Source organism: Tachyglossus aculeatus, chromosome X1, assembly GCF_015852505.1.
Source record: "Tachyglossus aculeatus isolate mTacAcu1 chromosome X1, mTacAcu1.pri, whole genome shotgun sequence".
NCBI classification, from domain to species: Eukaryota; Metazoa; Chordata; class Mammalia; order Monotremata; family Tachyglossidae; genus Tachyglossus; species Tachyglossus aculeatus.
Window position 1 is genome coordinate 63,353,236 of NC_052101.1, and position 21,568 is coordinate 63,374,803.

Here is a 21,568-nt window from a genome sequence, read left to right on the forward strand (position 1 = left end):
CTGTAACAGCTTTCTTACTTGTTTCCCGGCTTCTTGCCTTTCCTCTTCAGTCTACCCTATGGACAGCTGTATATATAATCTTTTTAAAGTGTTCTTTGATGCACCACTTCCCCATCACTGCTTATATAAAACAATAACCTCTCACTATTGGCTGGCCATCGCTCACTTATTTGTTCTTTTCCCACTATGCTAGAGTGAAATTTTTGCTCCTCCCAAGTCAGCCCTTTTAATTGCCCCTTCCTCATAATTCTCCCACCTCCAGCCCATTGCCCGCTGAAGTCAATCCCTTGTAATCTGCTCCCCGCCCTAAGCGTCCCCAAACTACATCCCTGCTGTTCCAAAAAGCCACTTGGTCTCTTTCGTGCCATTCCATCAGCCAACCCAGCCCTCATTGTCTGTATTTGTGAATTGAAATATTTAGTCATTTCTATCTACTCTCACTTTTGCCAATTGTATAGTGATACATTTGTCAACTGTCTCCCTGATTAGATCATAATCACCTTGAAGGCAGGGACTGTGTCTTTTACTACTTTTGTATGTTCCTCTAGCGCCAAGTACAGTGCTGTGCGCACAGTAGGCACTCAATACTGCCGCAGCTGCTGATGGGACACCAGACAGGTGGTTTGCTTGGTGCTGGGAACCTTGGTGCCACGGCCAGCGTGGCCACCGCTGCCAAAAGTGGGACCATTCTGTGGATGCTGCAAGTCTTGATTGTGCTTCTGTGGGAGACAGGGCCGAGGTGGTGGCCTGGTAGGTGACCAGCTGTCCCTCAGGGTTATTTGCCACAGGCCTGCACCTCCAGGTCTGCCACAGGCTCATCTTTTTTTTTCCCCTCCTTTGCCACCTCTCTGCCTAACCTTCGAGTTCTCTGTTGGATTATCCCCAGTTTGGAGCTGAGCAAGCAAGATTCATTTAGGTTGACAAAGTGGGAACACTTGCGTGGCTTGAATGGTGTGTGTACAGCTCAGGAAAATACTTTTTAAAGGGTATAACCCCCCTCCCCCCAAAGAGCTTTAATCCCCATTAATCATTATTGTAGTAAGTGCTTATGTCCCAAGTTATGTGAATATGATTATGATTATTTTCTTAATAATAATAATGATAGTATAATTGTGGTATTAAGTGCTTACTATGTGCCACGCACTGCGGTAGATGCAAGATATTCAGATTGTATAGCCCCTATGAGCTCCAGTCTAAGGCAGAAGGGAGGGAAGACAAGTATTTAATTTACGTTTTACAAATGAGGAAGTGAGACACAGAAATGTTAAGAGATTTGCTTAAGGTTAAACAGCAGGTAAGTGGCAAAGCTGGGATTTGAACTCAGGTTTCCCCACGCCAGTCCTGTGCTCTTTCCACTAGGCCAGGCTGTATTTCCTTGTGGCTTGGTAGAGTCAAACTGAGGAATATAGTTAAAAAAACTGATGAATCTAGTAAAACTTCATCAATTATGTGTCTCTGCATCTCTTTTATTCTGCCTAGAGTCACTGGAAAATCAGGTTTCCTCTGCTCACTTTCCCCTGACCCTCTTCCTTCTTTGCTGAATTCCTGCTGTCTTACGATCTCTTGCAGTTTGCAGCTTTAACTGAAGCTTTGTTAGCCAGTTTGGATCCCAAACTTCCCTGTTTAGATCAAAAGCTGTCCCGAGGCAGCAGTAGAAGGGGGTAAAGGTAGGAAAAACGGGGTCCGATTATCATGAAATCTGGATTGTATCTATTAGTGGGACTTTATTGTTGTGGCAAGAAATTAAGCCCATTATGAGTGATGACACAAAATATGCAACCAAATGGAGGTGCACACTTAGAGGTGTCTGGCATTATTTTGCAATTATAGGTGAAGTTTAAATCAGGTAATGATTTACGATTGTGCAAATTTTCCTTGGCAACAGGTGAATCCCAAACCCTGTTAGCAGCAGCAGTTGAGAGAGAACGCGCTGCTGTAGAAGAACTGCTTTCAAATAAAATCCATGTGGCTTCCACTGAGTCTCAGAATTCTCTCTTGAGGCAAGAAAACAGTAGATTTCAGGCTCAGCTGGAAGCAGAGAAAAATAAATTCCAGAAGCTCAAAGATGAAAATAGTAGGTGAGCAGTATTCTTTCAAGATTGCTGTTTTTTGAGCCAAATCTTTTTTAGTTAAAAATCAGTTAATTTCATCACTAGTTCACAATTTCTTACACAATATGTAATATATAATGCAGTAAAAAAAGTTCTGTAGGCTTTGTAAATTAGAAGTGCTTTCATTTTTCTCATTAACACCCTGAAAGATTAATATTTGTTTTAAAAGGTTGTATAATGCACTGACCAGAGCATGCCTGTGTAGTGGAGATTTTGGAACTATTTTCTGTTCAGTGTCATCTATTCTACAGAGCCTCCACCTACCTCATAATTAATTTAGATCTATGCTTATAGAGCTAAAATACTGCCTCTGCACTAGTGTGTAGTTCTTTCTAGTGAATTATCTGAAGTCTGAAGCCATGTCATTCAATGCTTTTTTCTTTAAAAAAATTATAGCTTGAAAAATAGGATTTGTTGATTTCATCGGAAAAAAATTAATGATCTCTGCTGTAACTCCAGTGTTCTATGGAATATACGTTTATAGTCACTATTAAACGAAGCCTGTATTGTGACAAAACACAGTGAATGAATTTTTCAACTCGGTTTAGTTTTGTTGTGGCTCCAACACAGAAATGTTTTTCTTTATTTTGGCTTAATAGGTGCCAGGTGGAACTAGAAAACTTGAAAGATGAGTATGTCAATGCCCTTGAAGAGACAAGGAAAGAAAAGGTATTTCATTTAGTGCTTTAGCTCCAGTCAGCTGAACTTTGAAAAGATGGGCTAATATGTGATGGAAGTGGGACAGTATGGTGAAACATATGGGGAAACTACCACAGAATTGTCCTCCCTGCTCCTGAAATGTATTAATAATGCATTATTATTATCCCTGCCCTTGACTTTATCAGATTGTTTTATTCTAAAAGACCTAGCTGGTGGTAAATTACTGATCTTGTATTTTTTTTCCTCTATAGGTGCTCTTAAATAGTCAGCTAGAAATGGAGAAAATGAAAGTTGAACAAGAAAGAAAGAAAGCATTTTTTGCCCAAGAAGTGGTAAAAGAAAAGGTACTGAATTTTTCCCACCTTCCTTTACTCTTTTGTAGCAGGTATAGTTACTTTCCCTCCACATGAGTCTGATGTGAGATCAGAAGTACTGTTTTAATAATAATAGTAGCAGAAGGTAAGTGACTCATCTAAGGTCACACAGCAGGCAGGAATTAAAACCCTAGTCTCTTGACTCCCAATCATGTGCTCCTTCCATTATGCTCTGCTGTCTAGCCCATAGTAACCTTGGAACCTGGCCCTGGAATATGATGAATTCAAACTATTCTGGAGGTAGCCCGGCAGTAGTTTAAGCTAAAGAACCACTTTAAAAAATCCCTAAATAAGAAAAAAGATGTGCTACTCCTCTGAATAGAGGAGCAGCATGACCTAGTGGATAGAGCATGGGCCTAGGAGCCAGGAGGACCTGAGTTCTAATCCCAGCTCCACCACTTGTCTGCTGTGTAACCTCAGACAAATCACTTAACATCTCTGTGCCTGTTACCTCATCTGTAAAATGGGGATTAAGATTGTGAGCCCCATGTGGGACATGGACTGTGTGCTACCTGATTAGCTTGTTATCTACCCCTGGCACATAGTAAGCACTTAACTCCTAATACCACAATTATTCCTATGTGCCAGGCACTATTACTATCACTGGGAACATAACCCCTGACCCACATGGGGCTCACAGTCTAAATTGGAGGGAGGAGGATTTAATCCCCATTTTACAGTTGAGGTAACTGAGGCACAGAGACGTTTTGACTTGCCCAAGGTCACGAACAGTAGGCGAATGGCAGAGCCAGCATGGGACACAGGTCCTCTGACTCCCAGATCCATGCTCTTTCCACTAGAAGGCACTGCTTCCCCACTTTTTGGTGATTTTAGCAAATTAACTGAAGCAGCCAGGTATGCTTAGAAACTTTTGGAATCATCTGATTTAAATGTGTGATGTGAACACACACATTGAGGCAGGAAGGTTTAGGATTTCAAAACTATCCAGAAAGTGGATATTTTTATAATACCATAGGTTCGTAGTTGGATTTCATAAAAGCCAATTGAAATGTTACTTTATGTTGAGTTTAAACGTTTTCCTGGGAGTCCTTGGGAGAGTATAATATAACAGAGTTGGTAGACACAGGGGAAGACAGACTATAAATAAATTACAGCTGTGTACATCAGTGCTGTGGGGGCGAATGAAGGGTGCAAATACAAGTGCAAGGGCGACGCAGGAAAATGAGGACATAGTCGGGAAAGATCTCTTGGAAGAGATGTGCTTATAATAGGACTTTGAAGGTGGGGAGAGTGATCATCTCTCGGATATGAGGGAGGAGGGAGTTCCAGGCTGTAGGGGAGACGTGTACAAGGGATTGACAGCGAGATAGACAAGATCCGGGTACAGTGAGTTGGTTGGCATTAGAAGGGAAGCAGCGTGGCTCAGTGGAAAGAGGCCGGGCTTTGGAGTCAGAGGTCATGGGTTCAAATCCCGGCTCTGCCAAGTGTCAGCTGTGTGACTTGGGGCAGGTCACTTAACTTCTCTGTGCCTCAGTTACCTCATCTGTAAAATGGGGATGAAGACTGTGAGCCCCCCCGGTACAACCTGATCACCTTGTAACCTCCCCAGCGCTTAGAACAGTGCTTTGCACATAGTAAGTGCTTAATAAATTGCCATTAAAAAAAAAGAGCAAAGCAAGGTCATTATCTCGCTGACCTCCTGCCTTCCTGTCTCACCCCACTGCGTGCATAATTCACTCTGACATTTTCCTAAAAAAAAGTTCAGTCCATGTCTCCCTGCTCCTCAAGAACCTCCAGTGGTTGCCCATCAACCTCCCTATCAAACAGAAGCGCCTTTCCGTCGTCTTCAAAGCACTCAATCAGCTTGTCCCCGCCTGCCTTACCACCCTGATTTCCTACTATCACCCAGCCTGCCCACTTGGCTCCCCTAGTGCTAATCTACTCACTGTACCTCAGTGTCATCTAGCTCACCTCTGACCCCTTTCCCATATCTTCCCTCTGGCCTGGAACTCCCTCCCTCTCCATATACACCAGACTACCACTCTCCCAACCTTCAAAACCTTATTAAGTTCATATTTCCTCCTAAAGGTCTTCCCCAAAGAAGCCCTCTTTTCCCCAATTCCCTTTCCTTTCTGCGTTGTCTATGTGCTTGGATCCATAACCTTGAGGCACTTGATATTCACCCCACGCTCAGCCCTGCAGCCCTTATGTACATATCTGTAATTCATGTATATTAATGTCTGTCTCCCCCTCCAGACTATAAGCTCATTGTGGGCAGGGAACATGTTTACCAACTCTGTTGTAGTGCTGTCTCCCAAGCGTTTAGTGCAGTGTTGTGCATTGATTGATTGATTGATCGCCTGTAAGTCAGGTTAATTGTGTTTAATTTCTCCTGCTAAAGGCATCCTTCTTGCCCTTATTGTTTTTCCAATCCTATCTAACCTGTGCTTTTCATTACTTTAAAGGAACGTAAGCCATTTCCTTTTTCAACAATGGAATCTGTTTCCAGTACACCCACATTGTCACGCTCCAGTTCCATAAGTGGAGTTGATATGTCAGGGTTACAGGCATCATTTCTATCTCAGGTAATGTTTCACTTTAATATACATTTCTATGAATCAAGAAAAGTAAGCGGAAGGTACCAGAGAGGCAGATGAATTTGTTTTATCCCAATCATTTACTAGCCACTTTTTTCTCCTCCTTCACTCATTACTGTCAGGACTGAATTGACAGTATGTTATCTAAGTTGACAAAAATTGTTTTGGTGTTTCAATGTTCGGTAATTATGCTTTCTGCTTGGTAACATTGCAGTAGTGCATTGAATGTGTACAGCACTTGAATCTTATTGCCACTCACTGCTACAGTTGTGAAATTAGTTCATTCATTCAATCGTATTTATTGAGCACTTACTGTGTGCAGAGCACTGTACTAAGCACTTGGGAAGTACAAGTTGGCAACATATAGAGACGGTCCCTACCCAACAGCGAGCTCACAGTCTAGAAATTCTGTCTGGTGCATAAGCTTATGTTAACAGAAGCTCAGCTGGTAGGTATTTGTGAACGGCAGGGTAGCTGTGGAGGCTGGGGAAAATGCTTCGACATTTTCCTGAGGGTTCAGTCTTAGGCATGCTCAGAAATACACTTCGTCTCACAGTCGTGCCAGGACTTGATAGTAGATGGCGAGGAATCTGGTGCTTGTTGATGTAGTCTGCTGACTAGAATGAGACAAGGCACCTCTTCTCTTGCTCCACTGAACAACTGTTAGGATTATGGCTGTGGAGGTGAGCCCAGACAGTCACTGCTCTGGGACCCCCGGCTTTTGCTCTCAGCTTTGGGCCTTGGCTAACCTGGAAGATTCTGCTTTCTCTGGCATAAACTGGAGCCAAGGGTTGTGGTTGGGGAAAAGGAAGCCTACTAAGTGCAGTTTTAGGCAGCCACTCCTATCCTCAGCTCCCTAATACTCACTCCTCTCCCCGTCAGAAGACTTAGCGACTGGCAAACAGCCAACTTTTTCATTTTTCTTGTGTGTGTGTGTACTATATATCTCGGGGTGCATGTGTTTATGCTTTACTTCTTAAATATAGGATGAAGCCCATGATCATTCATTAGGACCGATGTCTATGTCTGCCAATGGAAGCAATCTCTATGATGCTGTACGGATGGGAGCGGGATCAAGTGTTATTGAAAATCTGCAGTCTCAGTTAAAACTAAAGGAAGGAGAGGTCATTCACCTACAGGTATGAAAAAGATTAAGTGTGCACCATATCTTCTTATCTAGACTGGTTCTCCTAGATAAGATGCTTAAGATAGTAAGATGCTCCTTGATAGTGAATTAGGCACATTGGGAGGTGTATTAACTCCTACCCATGACTTCAGTTACGGCCTCGATGTGGATGACATCCAAATCTATCTCGCTAGCACTGACCTCTCTCCCCATCTGCAATCTCATATTTCCTCTTGCCTCTGCGACATCTCCACATGAATGTTCCACTTCACTTTGAGTTCACTATGCTAAAAAAGGAGCTCCTTATCTTCCCTCTCAAATCCTCTCCTGTGCCTAACTTTTCCATCACAGCTGACAATGCCAAGCAGCATGGCTTACTGTAGGGAGCATGGGCCTGGGAGTCAGAGGACCTGGGTTCTAATCCCAGCTCTACCACTTGCCTGCTGTGTGTCCTTGGGCAAGTCACTTACCTTTTCGTCACTTACCTTTCCTGTGCCTCCATTTCCTCAAGTGTAATTAAATCCTCAATGCGGATTCAATACCTGCTCTCCTTCCCACTTAGGTAGTGAGCCCTGTGTGGGGGAGGGACTGTGTCCAATCTGATTAACTTGTATCTACCCCAGTGCCTAGAACAGTGCTTGACATAATAAGCGTTTAACAAATACCATAAAAAACTATCATCTTTCCTGTTTCCGGAGGCTGTAACTGGCATTATCTTCAATGCTTTGCTTTCTTTTTCAAGTCACACATTGTCTGTGGCTAAATCCTGTTGATTTTTCTTCCATACTTCCCAGGTTTGTCCTTTCCTCTCCAAATGACCGCCAGTCTTTTCTGGGTGCTCTTCATGGCCCAGCTTGACTACTGAATCAGCCTCCTCACTAGTCTTCCTGCCTGCAGCCTTTCCTAGTCTTTATTTTATTCTGCTCTGCGAATCGTCTTTCTAAAACGTTCTGTACCTGTCTCTCCAATTTTTAGAATCCTTTCAGCGGTTACCCATCCCTGTCCACATCAAAGGTAAACACCTGACTGTTGGCTTTAAAGCATTCTATCAGCTGACTCCTCCCATTCTCTTCTACTACCCCCCAGATCACACTGTCCATTCCTTCCAAGCACATCTACTCACTGTGCCTCGTTCTCGACTCTCCCACCTACAAACCCCCCCCCCCCCCCTTCCTTCTCTATGGAACTCCCTCCCTCTTCAAATCCACCAGACCTCAGCCCTTCCCATCTTCAAAGCCCTCCTGAAAGCCATCCTCCTTCAGGAAGCTTTTCCTAATTAGTTCTTCTCCCCAGGCCAAATCCTCCCAACTATCATCTGGGCCCTTTTGCACTGGAGGCCATTTAGTCAGGTCTCCCAATAATTGTTGATATATTGCTGCAATGCACAAAATGGTTTCCTAGAAGTTCAGAAGAGTTAGTGCTTGTTCCAAAATGCCGTATTTATTGTCCCCCAAAACAAACTCAGGAAATATCAATAATCTTTTTTAAATTCAGTCAGTGTCTCCTGGCATTCTGTTTTTTTTGTTTTAGAGAATTCTCTTTGGTTTCTGAGTTTGAAGTGTGATATGGCGGTTGTTCCTACTTTTTCAAATAAACTTGGAAGATTGCAAGCACTAGAGAACTATTAGGGAAAGAAGCACTGTAAGGGTACAGCGAAGCAACCTAAAATTAAGAAATCAGTGCTGCTTTCTTAATTTTCAGTGGCTTCTCTGTACCCTTACTGTTTTTTACAGTTAAAATTCAACTTTCTCTGCTACTGGTGATTTATATTATGTGAAATGTTCCTGTGTTTTAGGAAATGTTAAGGTTGCATATCTAAGAACAGACAGTTTTCTTTTCTATTTCAATGTGCCAGAAGAAAATTTCAGGTTGTAACTAGTATGCTGCTAGAAAAAGCTAAAATCACTCATTTGTAGAAAAGCTCTTAGGTATGTTTTGAATAATTACTCTCTGAAGTAGCAATATTGTTTAACTGTGCCCAAATGAGCTACAACATATAGTTCATTTGACAACTTAATTCATTCACTTTGGCTATTCTCTTCACAGTTGGAAATTGGGAATTTGGAAAAAACTCGATCAATAATGGCAGAAGAGCTGGTTAAATTAACAAATCAAAATGACGAATTTGAAGAAAAGGTGAAGGAGATACCCAAACTCCGGGCACAGCTAAGGGTAGGTTGTTGACACTTCACCCTCAGTTCTGAAGTGTAAGAGTATTTTTTTTTTAATGGATTTCAAAGGCTAACCTTCCACATTGAACATCAAAGAGAGCACCCAAAACATACTGCTCCTCCAAGGGACTTTCAGTGCCTTTATCAGTGACAGAATAAGAAGATGGATAAACCCTTTGGCCTCATATGGCAGATCTTAGGTTTAACTAAAAGCGCAGAGAGAATATAGTTCATCACTTTTGTTTAAAACAAAGTGCATTAATTTTATTAAGTATTTTCACATAGAGCATTGAAAAAAGCACTTGACATGTTTTAAGTATCTGTGCCTTCAATGCAAATTACCATAGGTGTCAGTCCGAGGCAAGATTTTTAATGAAAACTGGAAGCACCGCATGCCGCTATTGACAGAGCCTCGCAGAGGGTGTCATTGCTCGCATAGGGTTTGCTCCAAAGGGGTGAAGCCATTAGCTTTTCCCCCATGGGTTTGTAGACGCTGTGGCTCCTGGCCCCTTAGAGCCAACAAGGGATCCAAGGTGGAGCCAAGATGGCGGCTCCATCTCTTGCCCCATGTTAGCAGATCCTGGCCAAAAGTTGGGGCAGCAGAGAAGGAAAATGCCAAGATTGCAGACTTGTGAGACGGTGAGGATAGTGGTGTGGTGAACTGTGGAGGAAAGAAATTGGGAGGAAAGATGAGTTCAGTTTTAGATGTGTTCAGCTGTAAGTATCAGCATGACTTCCATACAGAGGTGATCTGGAGATAGAAGGAAATGTGAGGTTGCAGAGGAGGAGAAAGGTCTCAACCATCTCTAAGCTTCTGGCTGTGCTGTGAAAGTTCTAAAGGAACTTGGCACCTGCAATCCATCAATGGTAGGTCTGGCATAATATAATGAAGGGGACTGAGATGATAAAATACAGGTAAGAGAAGATCTGAGTAAGATGACAGGTACTTAATCGCCAAGATCCGCCCTTTCCTCTCCATCCAAACTGCTACCTTGCTGGTTCAATCTCTCATCCTGTCCCGACTGGATTACTGCATCAGCCTCCTCTCTGATCTCCCATCCTCCTGTCTCTCCCCACTTCAGTCTATACTTCACGCTGCTGCCAGGATCATCTTTGTGCAGAAACGCTCTGGGCATCTTACTCCCCTCCTCAAATCTCCAGTGGCTACCAGTCAACCTATGCATCAAGCAAAAACTCCTCACTCTCAGCTTTAAGGCTTTCTATCACCTTGTCCCCTCCTACCTCACCTCCCTTCTCTCCTTCTACAGCCCAGCCCACACCCTCCGCTCCTCTGCTGGTAACCTCCTCATTGTACCTCGTTCTCGCCTGTCCCGCCGTCGACCCCCAGCCCACGACCTCCCTCAGGCCTGGGATGCCCTCCCTCCGCACATCCGCCAAGCTAGCTCTCTTCCTCCCTTCAAAGCCCTACTGAGAACTCACCTCCTCCAGGAGGCCTTCCCAGATTGAACCCCCTTTTTCCTCTCCTCCTCCCCATCTTCCCCTCCCTACCTCCTTCCCCTCCCCACTGCACCTGTATATGTTTGTACAGATTCATCACTTAGTTATTTTACTTGTATATATTTACTATTCTATTTATTTTGTTAATGATGTGCATCTCGCTTTACTTCTATTTATTCTGATGACTTGACACCTGTCCACATGTTTTGTTGTCTGTCTCCCCCTTCTAGACTGTGAGCCCATTGTTGGGTAGGGACCGTCTCTATATGTTGTCAGCTTGTACTTCCCAAGTGCTTAGTACTGTGCTCTGCACACAGTAAGCACTCAATAAATATGATTGAATGAATGAAGTAGTAAAGTAGATTTGGGAGTCATCTGCACAGAAGTGGAAGTTGAAGTCCTGGGAGTGTGGATTCAGAGAAGGAGACCTAGAACCGTAAGCTCCTTGCCGGGAGGGAACTTGTCTGGCAACTCTTTTAAATTTTTACTCTCCCAATGCTTTGTATAGTGCTCCACACACAATAAGTGCGCATTAAATGACATTGCTTGAGAAGAGAGACACCCACAGTTAGGGAATGGGAACCAGAGGAAAAGTCAGCAAAAGAGATTGAGAAGATTTTGTCAGATAGGAGGAAAACCAGGAGAGGATTGTCAGAAAAGCCAAGGTTGGGTAGTGTTTCCAAAAGGAAATGGTCCATAATGTCAAAGGCACCCAAGAAGCTGAGGAGGATTCAGAGTCCATTAGGTTTGTCGAGAAGGAAGTCATTGGTGATCTGGGAGAGAATGGTCTCAATGGAGTGAAGGGGGCGATAGCCAGATTGTAGAGGGGCAAGGAGGGAGTTGGCAGAGAGGAAATGGAGGCACCCAGTTTTGATATAGCCTGTTTGAGGAGTTTGGCCAGGAATGGGAGGAGGGAGCTGGGGTGAAAACTGGATGGTGCAGTGGGGTCAATGGAAGGGTCTTCTTTTAGGATAGGGGAGATGTGGTCATGTTGAAAATTTTCTAAATCAAGAAGTCTGATCATTCTGAGTAATAGAATTCAGTCTATTTTTACATCATTCATTTCTGCCTTAAGGAAGATTTTCACTATGCTATTTGGCTACAACATTGTTATGGAATTTGGAATATTTTGATACTGTTCTGTGTTTTTTTTTCTTTTACAGTATTATGTGCTTACTGTGTGCCAGGTACTGTTGTAAGTGCTGGGGTAGATACAAGCTAATTAGGTTGGACACGGTCCCTGTCCCACATGGGGCTCACAGTCTTAATCCCCATTTTACAGATGAGGTAACTGAGGCACAGAGAAGTGACTTATCCAAGGTCACACAGCAGACAAGTGACAGAGCTGGATTAGAACCCAGGTCCTGCTGACTATAAGGCCCGTGCTCTATCCATGAGGCTACATTGCTGAAGAAAAATTTTGTGTATGTGTGTGCACTTGTGCACAGCCTCAGGCCCAATGAATACTATCACATTTTGCAAGAATGCAACCCCCGCATTATAGGAGAACTGGATGTATTTGTCTTGAGAAGGGAAAATAATGCTTATTCCTGGGGGTACCTAATTGAAATTGACTTCTGAAAAAGTATTTTAAAAGAAATTTGTAGATAGGACTTTTCCTATTGGAACAGATTGGAATTGCCTTTTTAGTGATAATTTCCTAAGTTAGTCTTGTTGACATTAGGAGATAAAAACATTTAAAGTGTTAAATGATTGTCAGATTATTTTAGTTTATACTGAATCCAAGGAAAGTGTGTGCACACTGAAGGAGAGAAATATGCAGAGAAAAATTTAAGTTCAAGTAGACTTAGCTCTTGATTTTTCAAAAAGGCCCACATGAATACTGTTCAGATTTTAAGGTGATTAGCTTATTGGCCACGGAGTTATCACCAATTATGAGGATGCAGATCTAATTTCAGATAAGCACTGTGGCTTAGTGGGAAGAGCACAAATTTGGGAGTCAGAGGACATGGATTCTAATTCCGCCTCCGCCACTTGTCTGCTGTGTGACCTTGGGCAAGTCATTTAACTTCTCTGTGCCTGTTACCTCATCTGTAAAGTGGGGATTAACAGTGGGACAACCTGATTACCTTGTATCTACCCCAGTGCTTAGAACAGTGCTTGGCATATAGTAAGTGCTTAACAAATACCATAATTATTATTATTATATATTTTGTAGACTGCTATTTTAAAATTTGGAAATGGTACTAATCAGATATATTGCTTTGTAGGATTTGGATCAGAGATACAACACCATTCTCCAGATGTATGGAGAGAAAGCAGAAGAGGCCGAAGAACTTCGACTGGATCTTGAAGATGTGAAAAATATGTATAAGACTCAGATAGATGAATTATTGAAACAAAGGCCCAACTAACTGTTGGTATAATACTCTAATATTGCAGTACATAAAATTAAAAGTGGATATGTACTATGTAAATTTAAAAGTACTGGTTCTTGTAAATTCTCTTAATATATTAGAAAATAAGATTTTACTATAAAGCTCAAAAACTAAATAATTTCTTGAACAGTATGTAGAGCTGTCTGCAGTTAAATTATTTTGTGCAATATTTCACAATTATTTTTGAAAAAAATCCCCTCCTTTAAGAGGAAATGTAAAAATACAACCAGTTTTTAATGCTGGGGTATCTGTTAGTACAAGGGTTGTTTGCTTTACTCACATATCAACGAATAGCTTCACAACAATAAAAATTCTAGTAGAATTCTGGACAATGGAGACCATTTCTCTCTCTCTCCCAATTCATATATATATATATATATATACATATATATTTGACTTGGATATATAGTCATATAAATAAAATTACATGCCCTAATTGAACATGCAAGCACCTTTGGACTCTTCTCATTTTAAAGTCTTTCCTATAACTTTGATCTTTAACCATTAAAAATGTACATAAATGTTGAGGTGAAAAAGCTACTGATTATGGGTTATTCAATTTTTATAATGAATTTTTAAAGAATTAAAAATCATGATTTGTTGTGTAAAATATGAAGAGCAAATATTTTAGACATTAATTTTCTGTTTTTTCCTTTTGTTGCTCTGAGGGTTATTGAGTTATATATTGCATTAGGTTCCTTTTTCTAGCAAGCTGGCAAACCACTCAGTACATAGAGCATAGAAGTGATTGTTTTCTTTTTTTTTAACCCATCGGAAAGGATTATGAGATGTTGAAGACTAAAAATGACTCATTTAAGCATCTAATTTGAGACTAGTTATTTAGGTTTTAGTGTTTTTTGAGAGATACTGTTTTCACAGTGCTTCAAATAGGTTGTAGGTTGAAGTTTCCAATCCACTAGATTGGAAACTCCCTGAGGGCAGGGATTAAGTCTACCAACTCTACTGTATTGTACTCTCCCAAGCATTTAGTACAGTGCTCTGCACACAGTAGTTGCTCAATAAATGCCATTGATTGATGGGTTATAGTAAATAGTTGCTGAAATTAGTCTTTAAGAATGGTGTGATTTGAACATACATTTTCGCAATTTTAAAATAGATCATTTACAAGGTAGAACGGGGAGCTGTAGAAATTATAGGAGCCACGGTCACCTGAAGAATACAAATAGTCATTTTAGTTTATTTTATAGCATAATTTACGTTAGTGTTCATTAAATTGTTTTCTCTTTTCCATTAATTCCCAAACTATTACTATAGGTAGGTAGTTTTCCTCTTTTTTTTTTAATATCATATGAGGGCACAAAGGCAATATTGAGCACTTAGCAGTTTTCTTTCTTGTATGGATTAACTTTACAATGGCCCAATTTTTGTCCTTGTTTGTCCTTAAAAGGAACTCTGCACTTGCACCTTAATTTCTTGATGAAATATTTAAGAACTTTTACTTAAGGATTTTATAATACTCCCCCCCCAACACACACACACTACAAATCCAGCTACTTTAGGGCAGTTCATTTACATGTAATGTAAAATAATGTTGATATATTTTAGTAGATTAAAAAAGTTATATAATGCAAATGTTCCTTTAGTTCTTTATTCCAATTTAGCATTTTAAGTTTTGATCTGTTGAAACTTAAAAATGGAAATATTTTTGTTAACTTTGGTGTCATTTCTAGCAAGGCATGTTATTGGGGCACAACTAGGTTTGATAATAATAATTGTAGTATTTGTTAAGGGTTTACTATGTGCCAAGCACTGTCAGATCAGACACAGACTGTGAGCTCCATGTGGAACAGGGACTAAGGGGGAAGGAGAACAGGTATTTAGTCCTCATTTCACCAATTTTTACACATGGCAGGCCGGTGGCAGAGGTGGGATTAAAACTCAGGTCTGCTTGTTTACTATTCTTGTTCAGGAAAAATAATAGGACTGATTGTTTTCTTAGTGGGCTCACCGTGTGATTTTCTGAAATCTAAATGTGGTTAAATAACCATTACACATTGGAAAAAGCAGCTGTATGAATATAATTGATGCGGAATACCAGCCCTACAAATCTGTAGTAGATGTAGTTGAACAGGTGTTTCCTCCTTCCAATATTCTCTCTCTTTGCAAAGAGAATCTGAGTTGTAACTGTAGGGATTTGGTGTATGTTTTTGATGTCTATTTCTGTCTCTAACAATGTTTGATCAAGAAGTGAATGAGAGAATTAGGCAATAAGTATATCAGTTGGGGTGGCTTTTTTAAAATACTGTATTTGAAATACTGCTGGCTGCAAAAAATGATAGCTTCAGAAATATTATTTGAATTTTACAGTAAAATTAATGAAAAGGAAAGAAGACATGTACATCTTTTTTGTTATGAAAAGTGAAAATATAAATCTGTGTATCAGATTAATTAATTTTTGGCATAGCCACACAAAAAAATCTTGAAAATGACCAGGTATGCTTCAAGTTGTCTTTATGCTTCTTATGTTGTGTGTGGATGTTCTAGTGTAATGTTCATTTCTCTGCCATGAAAGTAAAATTCACAAAGACATGGCTAAGGTTTTAGTCATATAATTTATATACATATTTTAAGGGCTAATGGTATTAGATTCTGATTAATATGATGCAAAAAGTGTATTCTTTGAGCTTTAGGTGTAAGATAATGTAAATCTGTAAAAAGCACGGGGCTGGATATAATAAAGAATTTTAAAAAAACTATGTTTAACTCTTTAATCAACAAATGAGATGAAGGTGATTGTGCCACCCCAGGAGAGGAGTCTTTGGGAAATGGAGCTGCATAAGTGGGGACTCCACTTCTTTAGTAGGCCCATTTGCGGTCAAACCACAGCTGAACACTCTCCTGCTCTGGAGCTGGTACTTAGTGGGCTCCTGGCCAGTCCTGATGGTTTGAGCACATGAGGCTGCCTCTGGGGTAGGACCTGGAACTCGTGACCCTGGCCAGCTCTGGAAGTCTTGTTTCCCTAACCAGTGAAGGGGGCAGGTTGGATCAAGGGTGATCATTGTATGACGATGGCCCTGGGGTGGTAGCTTCTCTGTAATCAGTTTATATTAATGTCTGTCTCCCTCTCTGGAGTGTAAGCTCACTGTGGCCAGGGTACATGTCTACCAACTGTTACACTGCACTCTCCCAAGCACTTAGTACAGTGCTCTGCACACAGTAGGTGCTCAATCAATGATTGATTCTCTCCCCTTCACCCTTCTACCCAGCAATACCGTGGTCCAACTGCCAATGTTTATCTCACATTTCTCCTCTCAAGGTCTCCCTTTTTCCTCTCTCCAAGCTCCTCATTATGCCTCTCCTCTTTCCTTGAGTTAGTCTTCTCTCTTTGTGCCTCTTGGACATGATTTAGCAAATTTAGAGGAACTGTAAAGTTCATTAAGATTCTGAGACTACTGCACAGCCATCCGGGTTAGAGCTGGGCATGTCCCTGTCAGAAATGTTTCCCCTCGGCCGGTGGGGTAAATCAGTGACGCTTGGTGGTGCCGTAATTTCAAGATCGATGTAACCCTCTGGGTACCACTGGTGGCAGCCCCCCTCGGCATCCTTGCAGAAAGGGCTGCCTGTTTCCACAATGTGTTTCCAAGCTCAGCCGACTGCATTTCCTGCCCTAATAGTGATGATGATGATGATGATGGTATCGTATTTGAGTGCTTTAGAGAAGCAGCATGGATCAGTGGAAAGAGCCCAGGCTTTGGAGTCAGAGGTCATGGGTTTGAATTCTGACTCTGCCATGTCTACTGTGTGACCTTGGGGAAGTCACTTCACTTCTCTGAGCCTCAGTTCCCTCATCTGTAAAATGGGGATGAAGACTGTGAGCCCCATGTGGGACAACCTGATCACCCTGTATCCCCCCAGTGCTTAGAACAGTGCTTTGCACATAGCGCTTAACAAATGCCATCATCATCATCATTATTATTATTACTGTGTGCAGAGCACTGTATTAAGCGCTTGGAAAGTACAATTCAGCAACAAAGACAATCCCTGCCCACAATGGGCTCACAGCGCTTACTATGTGCTGGGCACTGTATTAAGTGCTGGGGTGGATACAAGCAAATCGGGTTGGACACAGTCCCCGTCCCACGTAGGGCTCACAGCCTCAGCCCCATTTTCCAGATGAGGTCACTGAGGCCCAACGAAACAAAAAATGATGGTATCTGTTGAGCCCTTACTGTATGCCAAGCACTGTTTTAAGTGCTGGGGTAGATACAAGGCAATCAGGTCATCCCACGTGGGGCTTACAGTCATAATCCCCATTTTCCAGATGAGGTCACTGAGGTCCAGTGCAATGAAGTGACTTGCCCAAGGTCACATAGCAGACAAGTGGCGGAGCGGGGATCAGAACCCATGACCTTCTGACTCCAGTCCCGTGCTCTGTCCACCCCACCATGCGTAATAGTTGTACTTGTCAGGCTCTTAGTGTGTCGGGTGCTGTCTCCAAAGCGCTGGGGAAGATACAGTCGCTGCCTCACATGGGGCTCACGTTCTAAGTAGGAGAGGCAGAAGAGGGACGGAGAGAGAAGAATAGGAGGCTGAATTGTGCTTTCCGAGTGCATAGTCCAGTGCTGTGTATGTAATAATGATGGTATTTGTTAGGCACTTACTATGTGCAAAGCACTGTTCTAAGCGCTGGGGGGATACAAGGTGAGCAGGTTGTCCCATGTGGGGCTCACACTCAATCCCCATTTTACAGATGAGGTAACAGGCTCAGAGAAGCGAAGTGACTTGCCCAAAGTCACCCAGCCGACAAGTGGTGGAGTCGGGATTAGAACCCACGGCCTCTGACTCCCTAGCCCGGGCTCTTTCCACTGAGCCACGCTGCTTCTCATAGTAAGCGCTCCATAAATACGACTGAATGAATGAAGGCGGTGGGCTGGCCCAGGCCGCCCTCGTTTTTCCCCCGGTGGTCGGGTGGTCCCGGCTGCTCCTTGGCGCCCTCTGGCCCGGACCGTGGGCGGTTGAGGTTTCCGGTGAGCGGCAGCGGCCGGTTATGACGACTCCCGCCGCCGCCGCCGCCGCCGCAGAGGCCGAGGCTTCAGGTGGGACGCGTTCGGTCCTTTGACTAAGGGGGGGCGGGGGGTTTCCTCCTGCCTCGACCTCCCGCTACGGGGACCACTTTCCCCTCCAGGCTCGCGGACGATCTAGCTTCTGGCCCTCCGGAACCGCGGGCGGGTCCCCCTCGCTAGTGCTCCGAGACCGCGCATGCGCCTCCCCACCATGTTAAACGGGATATCCGCGCTCTGAGAAGAAGGGTCGGGGCGGGTGAAGGAGACGGACGGGTGTTCAGGACATCTCCTTGTGGCCAGCGAATGTGTCTGTTCTTGTACTCTCCCAAACGCGTAGCACAGTGCTTGGTGTACAGTAAGCTCTCAATAAATACGATCGAATGAATGAACCCCGCTGGAGGGTATGCTCCCAAGGCGTTTACTTAATACAGTGCTCTGCACACAGGGAAGCAGCAGGGCCTAGTGGGTAGAGCACAGGCCTGGAAGGCAGAAGAACCTGGCTTCTAATCCTGGCTCTGCCACGTGTAGATTGTGGGAGCGTGTCTTGTGGGCAAGTCACTTAACTTGCCTCAGGTACCTGATCTGTAAAATAGGTATTAAGACAGTGAGACCCTGTGTGGGACAGGGACTGTGTCCAACCCAATTTGCCTGTATCCACCTCAGCACATAGTACATTGCCTGACACGTAGTAAGTGCTTAACAAATACCCCAGTTATCATTTACTGAGCGTTTACTGTGTGCAGAGCACTGTACTAAGCTTTTGGGAGAGGACATAACAGAGTTGGTAGGCAGGTTCCCTGCCAGTGACAAGTTTACAGTCTAGAGGATGAGCTTACAGTACAGAAGACAAGTTTATAGTGTAGAGGGCATCAGGAAGTGGACGACCCGGCCCCCAAAACACGGCAGACTGAAACGCACAATCACCGGCCTGGGAGAAGGTCCATGAAACCCCTCTTCCGCTGTAATAGACGTGTCACTTGAGGGCCTGTGTTTAGAGGGTGAAAAGGTCAGCTGTTATAATTCCAACAACCCACTCCAAATACTCTCACAACACAAGCCACTTACACACACACACCCCTTCCCCCACCCCAATATCACCCTCTGCCCCGAATCTAGAACAGTGACAGTTACGGTCATGATGAGTGGCAGGATCCATGTGACTTCGGACCCCACTCTCTCCTGGGCAGCTTCAGGGGGCTTCAATCCTGTCTTATCTCTGCCCAACGGAGCCCCAGCCTGGACGCAGCCCTAACCTTGCCCAGGCGAGCCCCGCCCTGTAAGTAGGAAATCAGCAGGGTCAGATAGGAGGGCGGGAGGTGATGGAGTGCGTTAAAACCAATCGTGAGGAGTTTCTGTTTGATGGGCAACCCCTGGAGATTCTTGAGGAGTGGGGAAACAAGGCCTTTAATATTTTTTAGAGAGATGATTAGAATAGCAAAGTTAAATATATACTGGAATGGGGAGAGACAAGCAGGGAGTTCAGCAAGGTGGGATAGGATGAGTGCTTGGATTAATGTGGTAGCAGTTTGGATGGAGAGAAAAAGATGGATTTTAAATAAAAATAAATTATGGTATTTGTTAAGCCCTTACTACATGCCAGGTACTGTACTAAGCAGGTACTGTACTAAGAGAAGCAGCATGGCTCAGTGGAAGGAGCGTGGGCTTGGGAGTCAGAGGTCATGGGTTCATTCATTCATTCAATCGTATTTATTGAGCGCTTACTGTGTGCAGAGCACTGTACTAAGCGCTTGAGAAGTACAAGTTGGCAACATATAGACGGGGTCCCTACCCAACAGTGGGCTCACAGTCTAGAAGGGGGAGACAGAGAACAAAACATATTAACAAAATGAAATAAATAAATAGAGTAATAAATAGCTACAAACATATATACATATATACAGGTGCTGTGGGGAGGGGAAGGAGGTAAGGTGGGGGGGATGGGGACGGGGAGGAGGGGAGAGGAAGGAGGGGGCTCAGTCTGGGAAGGCCTCCTGGAGGAGGTGAGCTCTCAGTAGGGCCTTGAAGGGAGGAAGAGAGCTAGCTTGGTGGATGTGCGGAGGGAGGGCATTCCAGGCCAGGGGGATGACGTGGGCCGGGGGTCGACGGCGGGACAGGCGAGAATGAGGCACGGTGAGGAGATTAGTGGCAGAGGAGCTGAGTGTGTGGGCTAGGCTGTAGAAGGAGAGAAGGGAGGTGAGGTAGGAGGGGGCGAGGTGATGGAGAGCCTTGAAGCCCAGGGTGAGGAGTTTTTGCCTGATGCGTAGGTTGATTGGTAGCCACTGGCGATTATTGAGGAGGGGAGTAACATGCCCAGAGCATTTCTGGGCAAAGACAATCTGGGCAGCAGCGTGAGGTATGGATTGAAGTGGGGAGAGACACGAGGATGGGAGATCGGAGAGGAGGCTGATACAGTAATCCAGACGGGATAGGATGAGAGCTTGAACGAGCAGGGTAGCAGTTTGGATGGAGAGAAAAGGGTGGATCTTGGCAATGTTGCACAGGTGAGACCGGCAGGTTTTGGTGACGGATTGGATGTGAAGGGTGAACGAGAGAGCGGAGTCGAGGATGACACCAAGTTTGCGGGCTTGTGAGACGGGAAGGATGGTAGTTCCATCAGCAGTGATGGGAAAGTCAGGGAGAGGGCAGGGTTTGGGAGGGAAGACAAGGAGTTCAGTCTTGGACATGTTGAGTTTTAGGTGGCGGGCGGACATCCAGATGGAGATGTCCTGAAGGCAGGAGGAGATGTGAGCCTGGAGGGAGGGAGCGAGAGCAGGGGCAGAGATGTAGATTTGGGTGTCATCAGCGTAGAGGTGTTAGTTGAAGCTGTGGGAGCGAATGAGGTCACCAAGGGAGTGAGTGTAGATCGAGAACAGAAGGGGACCAAGAACTGAACCTTGAGGAACCCCCACAGTAAGGGGATGGGAGGGGGAGGAGGAGCCTGCAAAAGAGACTGAGAAAGAACGACCGGAGAGATAAGAGGAGAACCAGGAGAGGACAGTCTGTGAAGCCAAGGTTGGATAGCATGTTGAGGAGAAGGGGGTGGTCCACAGTGTCAAAGGCAGCTAAGAGGTCAAGGAGGATTAGGATAGAGTATGAACTGTTGGATTTGGCAAGCAGGAGGTCATTGGTGAACTTTGAGAGGGCAGTTTCCGTGGAATGTAGGGGACGGAAGCCAGATTGGAGGGGGTCGAGGAGAGAGTTGGCGTTGAGGAATTTGAGGCAGCGCGTATAGACGACTCGTTCAAGGAGCTTGGAAAGGAATGGTAGGAGGGAGATAGGGCGATAACTAGAAGGTGAGGTGGGGTCAAGAGAGGGTTTTTTTAGGATGGGAGAGACGTGGGCATGTTTGAAGGCAGAGGGGAAGGAACCAGTGGAGAGTGAGCGGTTGAAGATGGAAGTTAAGGAGGGGAGAAGGGACGGAGCGAGAGATTTCATGAGATGAGAGGGAATGGGGTCAGAAGCACAGGTGGCCAGAGTAGCACTTGAGAGGAGGGAGGAGATCTCCTCTGAGGATACTGCTGGGAAGGATGGGCGAGTAGCGGAGAGTGTTGAGAGCTGGGGGGTTGGAGAAGGGGGCGGAGTGACTTTAGGGAGCTCAGACCAGATGCGTTTAATTTTATTAATGAAGTAGGAGGCCAGATCATTGAGGGTGAGGGAAGGAGGAGGGGGAGGAACCGGGGGCCTGAG

The 21,568-nt window shown here is 44.1% G+C and overlaps 2 protein-coding genes across 2 annotated transcripts in view; both read left to right on the top strand.

Annotated features, from left to right (window-relative positions):
- Positions 1-15,571, top strand: part of TMF1 (TATA element modulatory factor 1) — a 41,528-nt gene extending 25,957 nt beyond the window's left edge. The window contains exons 11-17 of the mRNA XM_038771901.1: positions 1,886-2,078; positions 2,711-2,780; positions 3,023-3,115; positions 5,572-5,691; positions 6,690-6,842; positions 8,876-9,001; positions 12,690-15,571. Of these exons, the coding sequence (XP_038627829.1) occupies positions 1,886-2,078; positions 2,711-2,780; positions 3,023-3,115; positions 5,572-5,691; positions 6,690-6,842; positions 8,876-9,001; positions 12,690-12,833 (899 nt within the window). The 3' untranslated portion in view covers positions 12,834-15,571. The remainder of the gene's footprint in view (positions 1-1,885; positions 2,079-2,710; positions 2,781-3,022; positions 3,116-5,571; positions 5,692-6,689; positions 6,843-8,875; positions 9,002-12,689) is intronic.
- A 2,284-nt stretch (positions 15,572-17,855) lies between these two features.
- Positions 17,856-21,568, top strand: part of EOGT (EGF domain specific O-linked N-acetylglucosamine transferase) — a 57,834-nt gene continuing 54,121 nt past the window's right edge. Inside the window, exon 1 of the mRNA XM_038740695.1 lies at positions 17,856-17,914. The gene's annotated coding sequence lies outside the window, so the exon portion shown is untranslated. The remainder of the gene's footprint in view (positions 17,915-21,568) is intronic.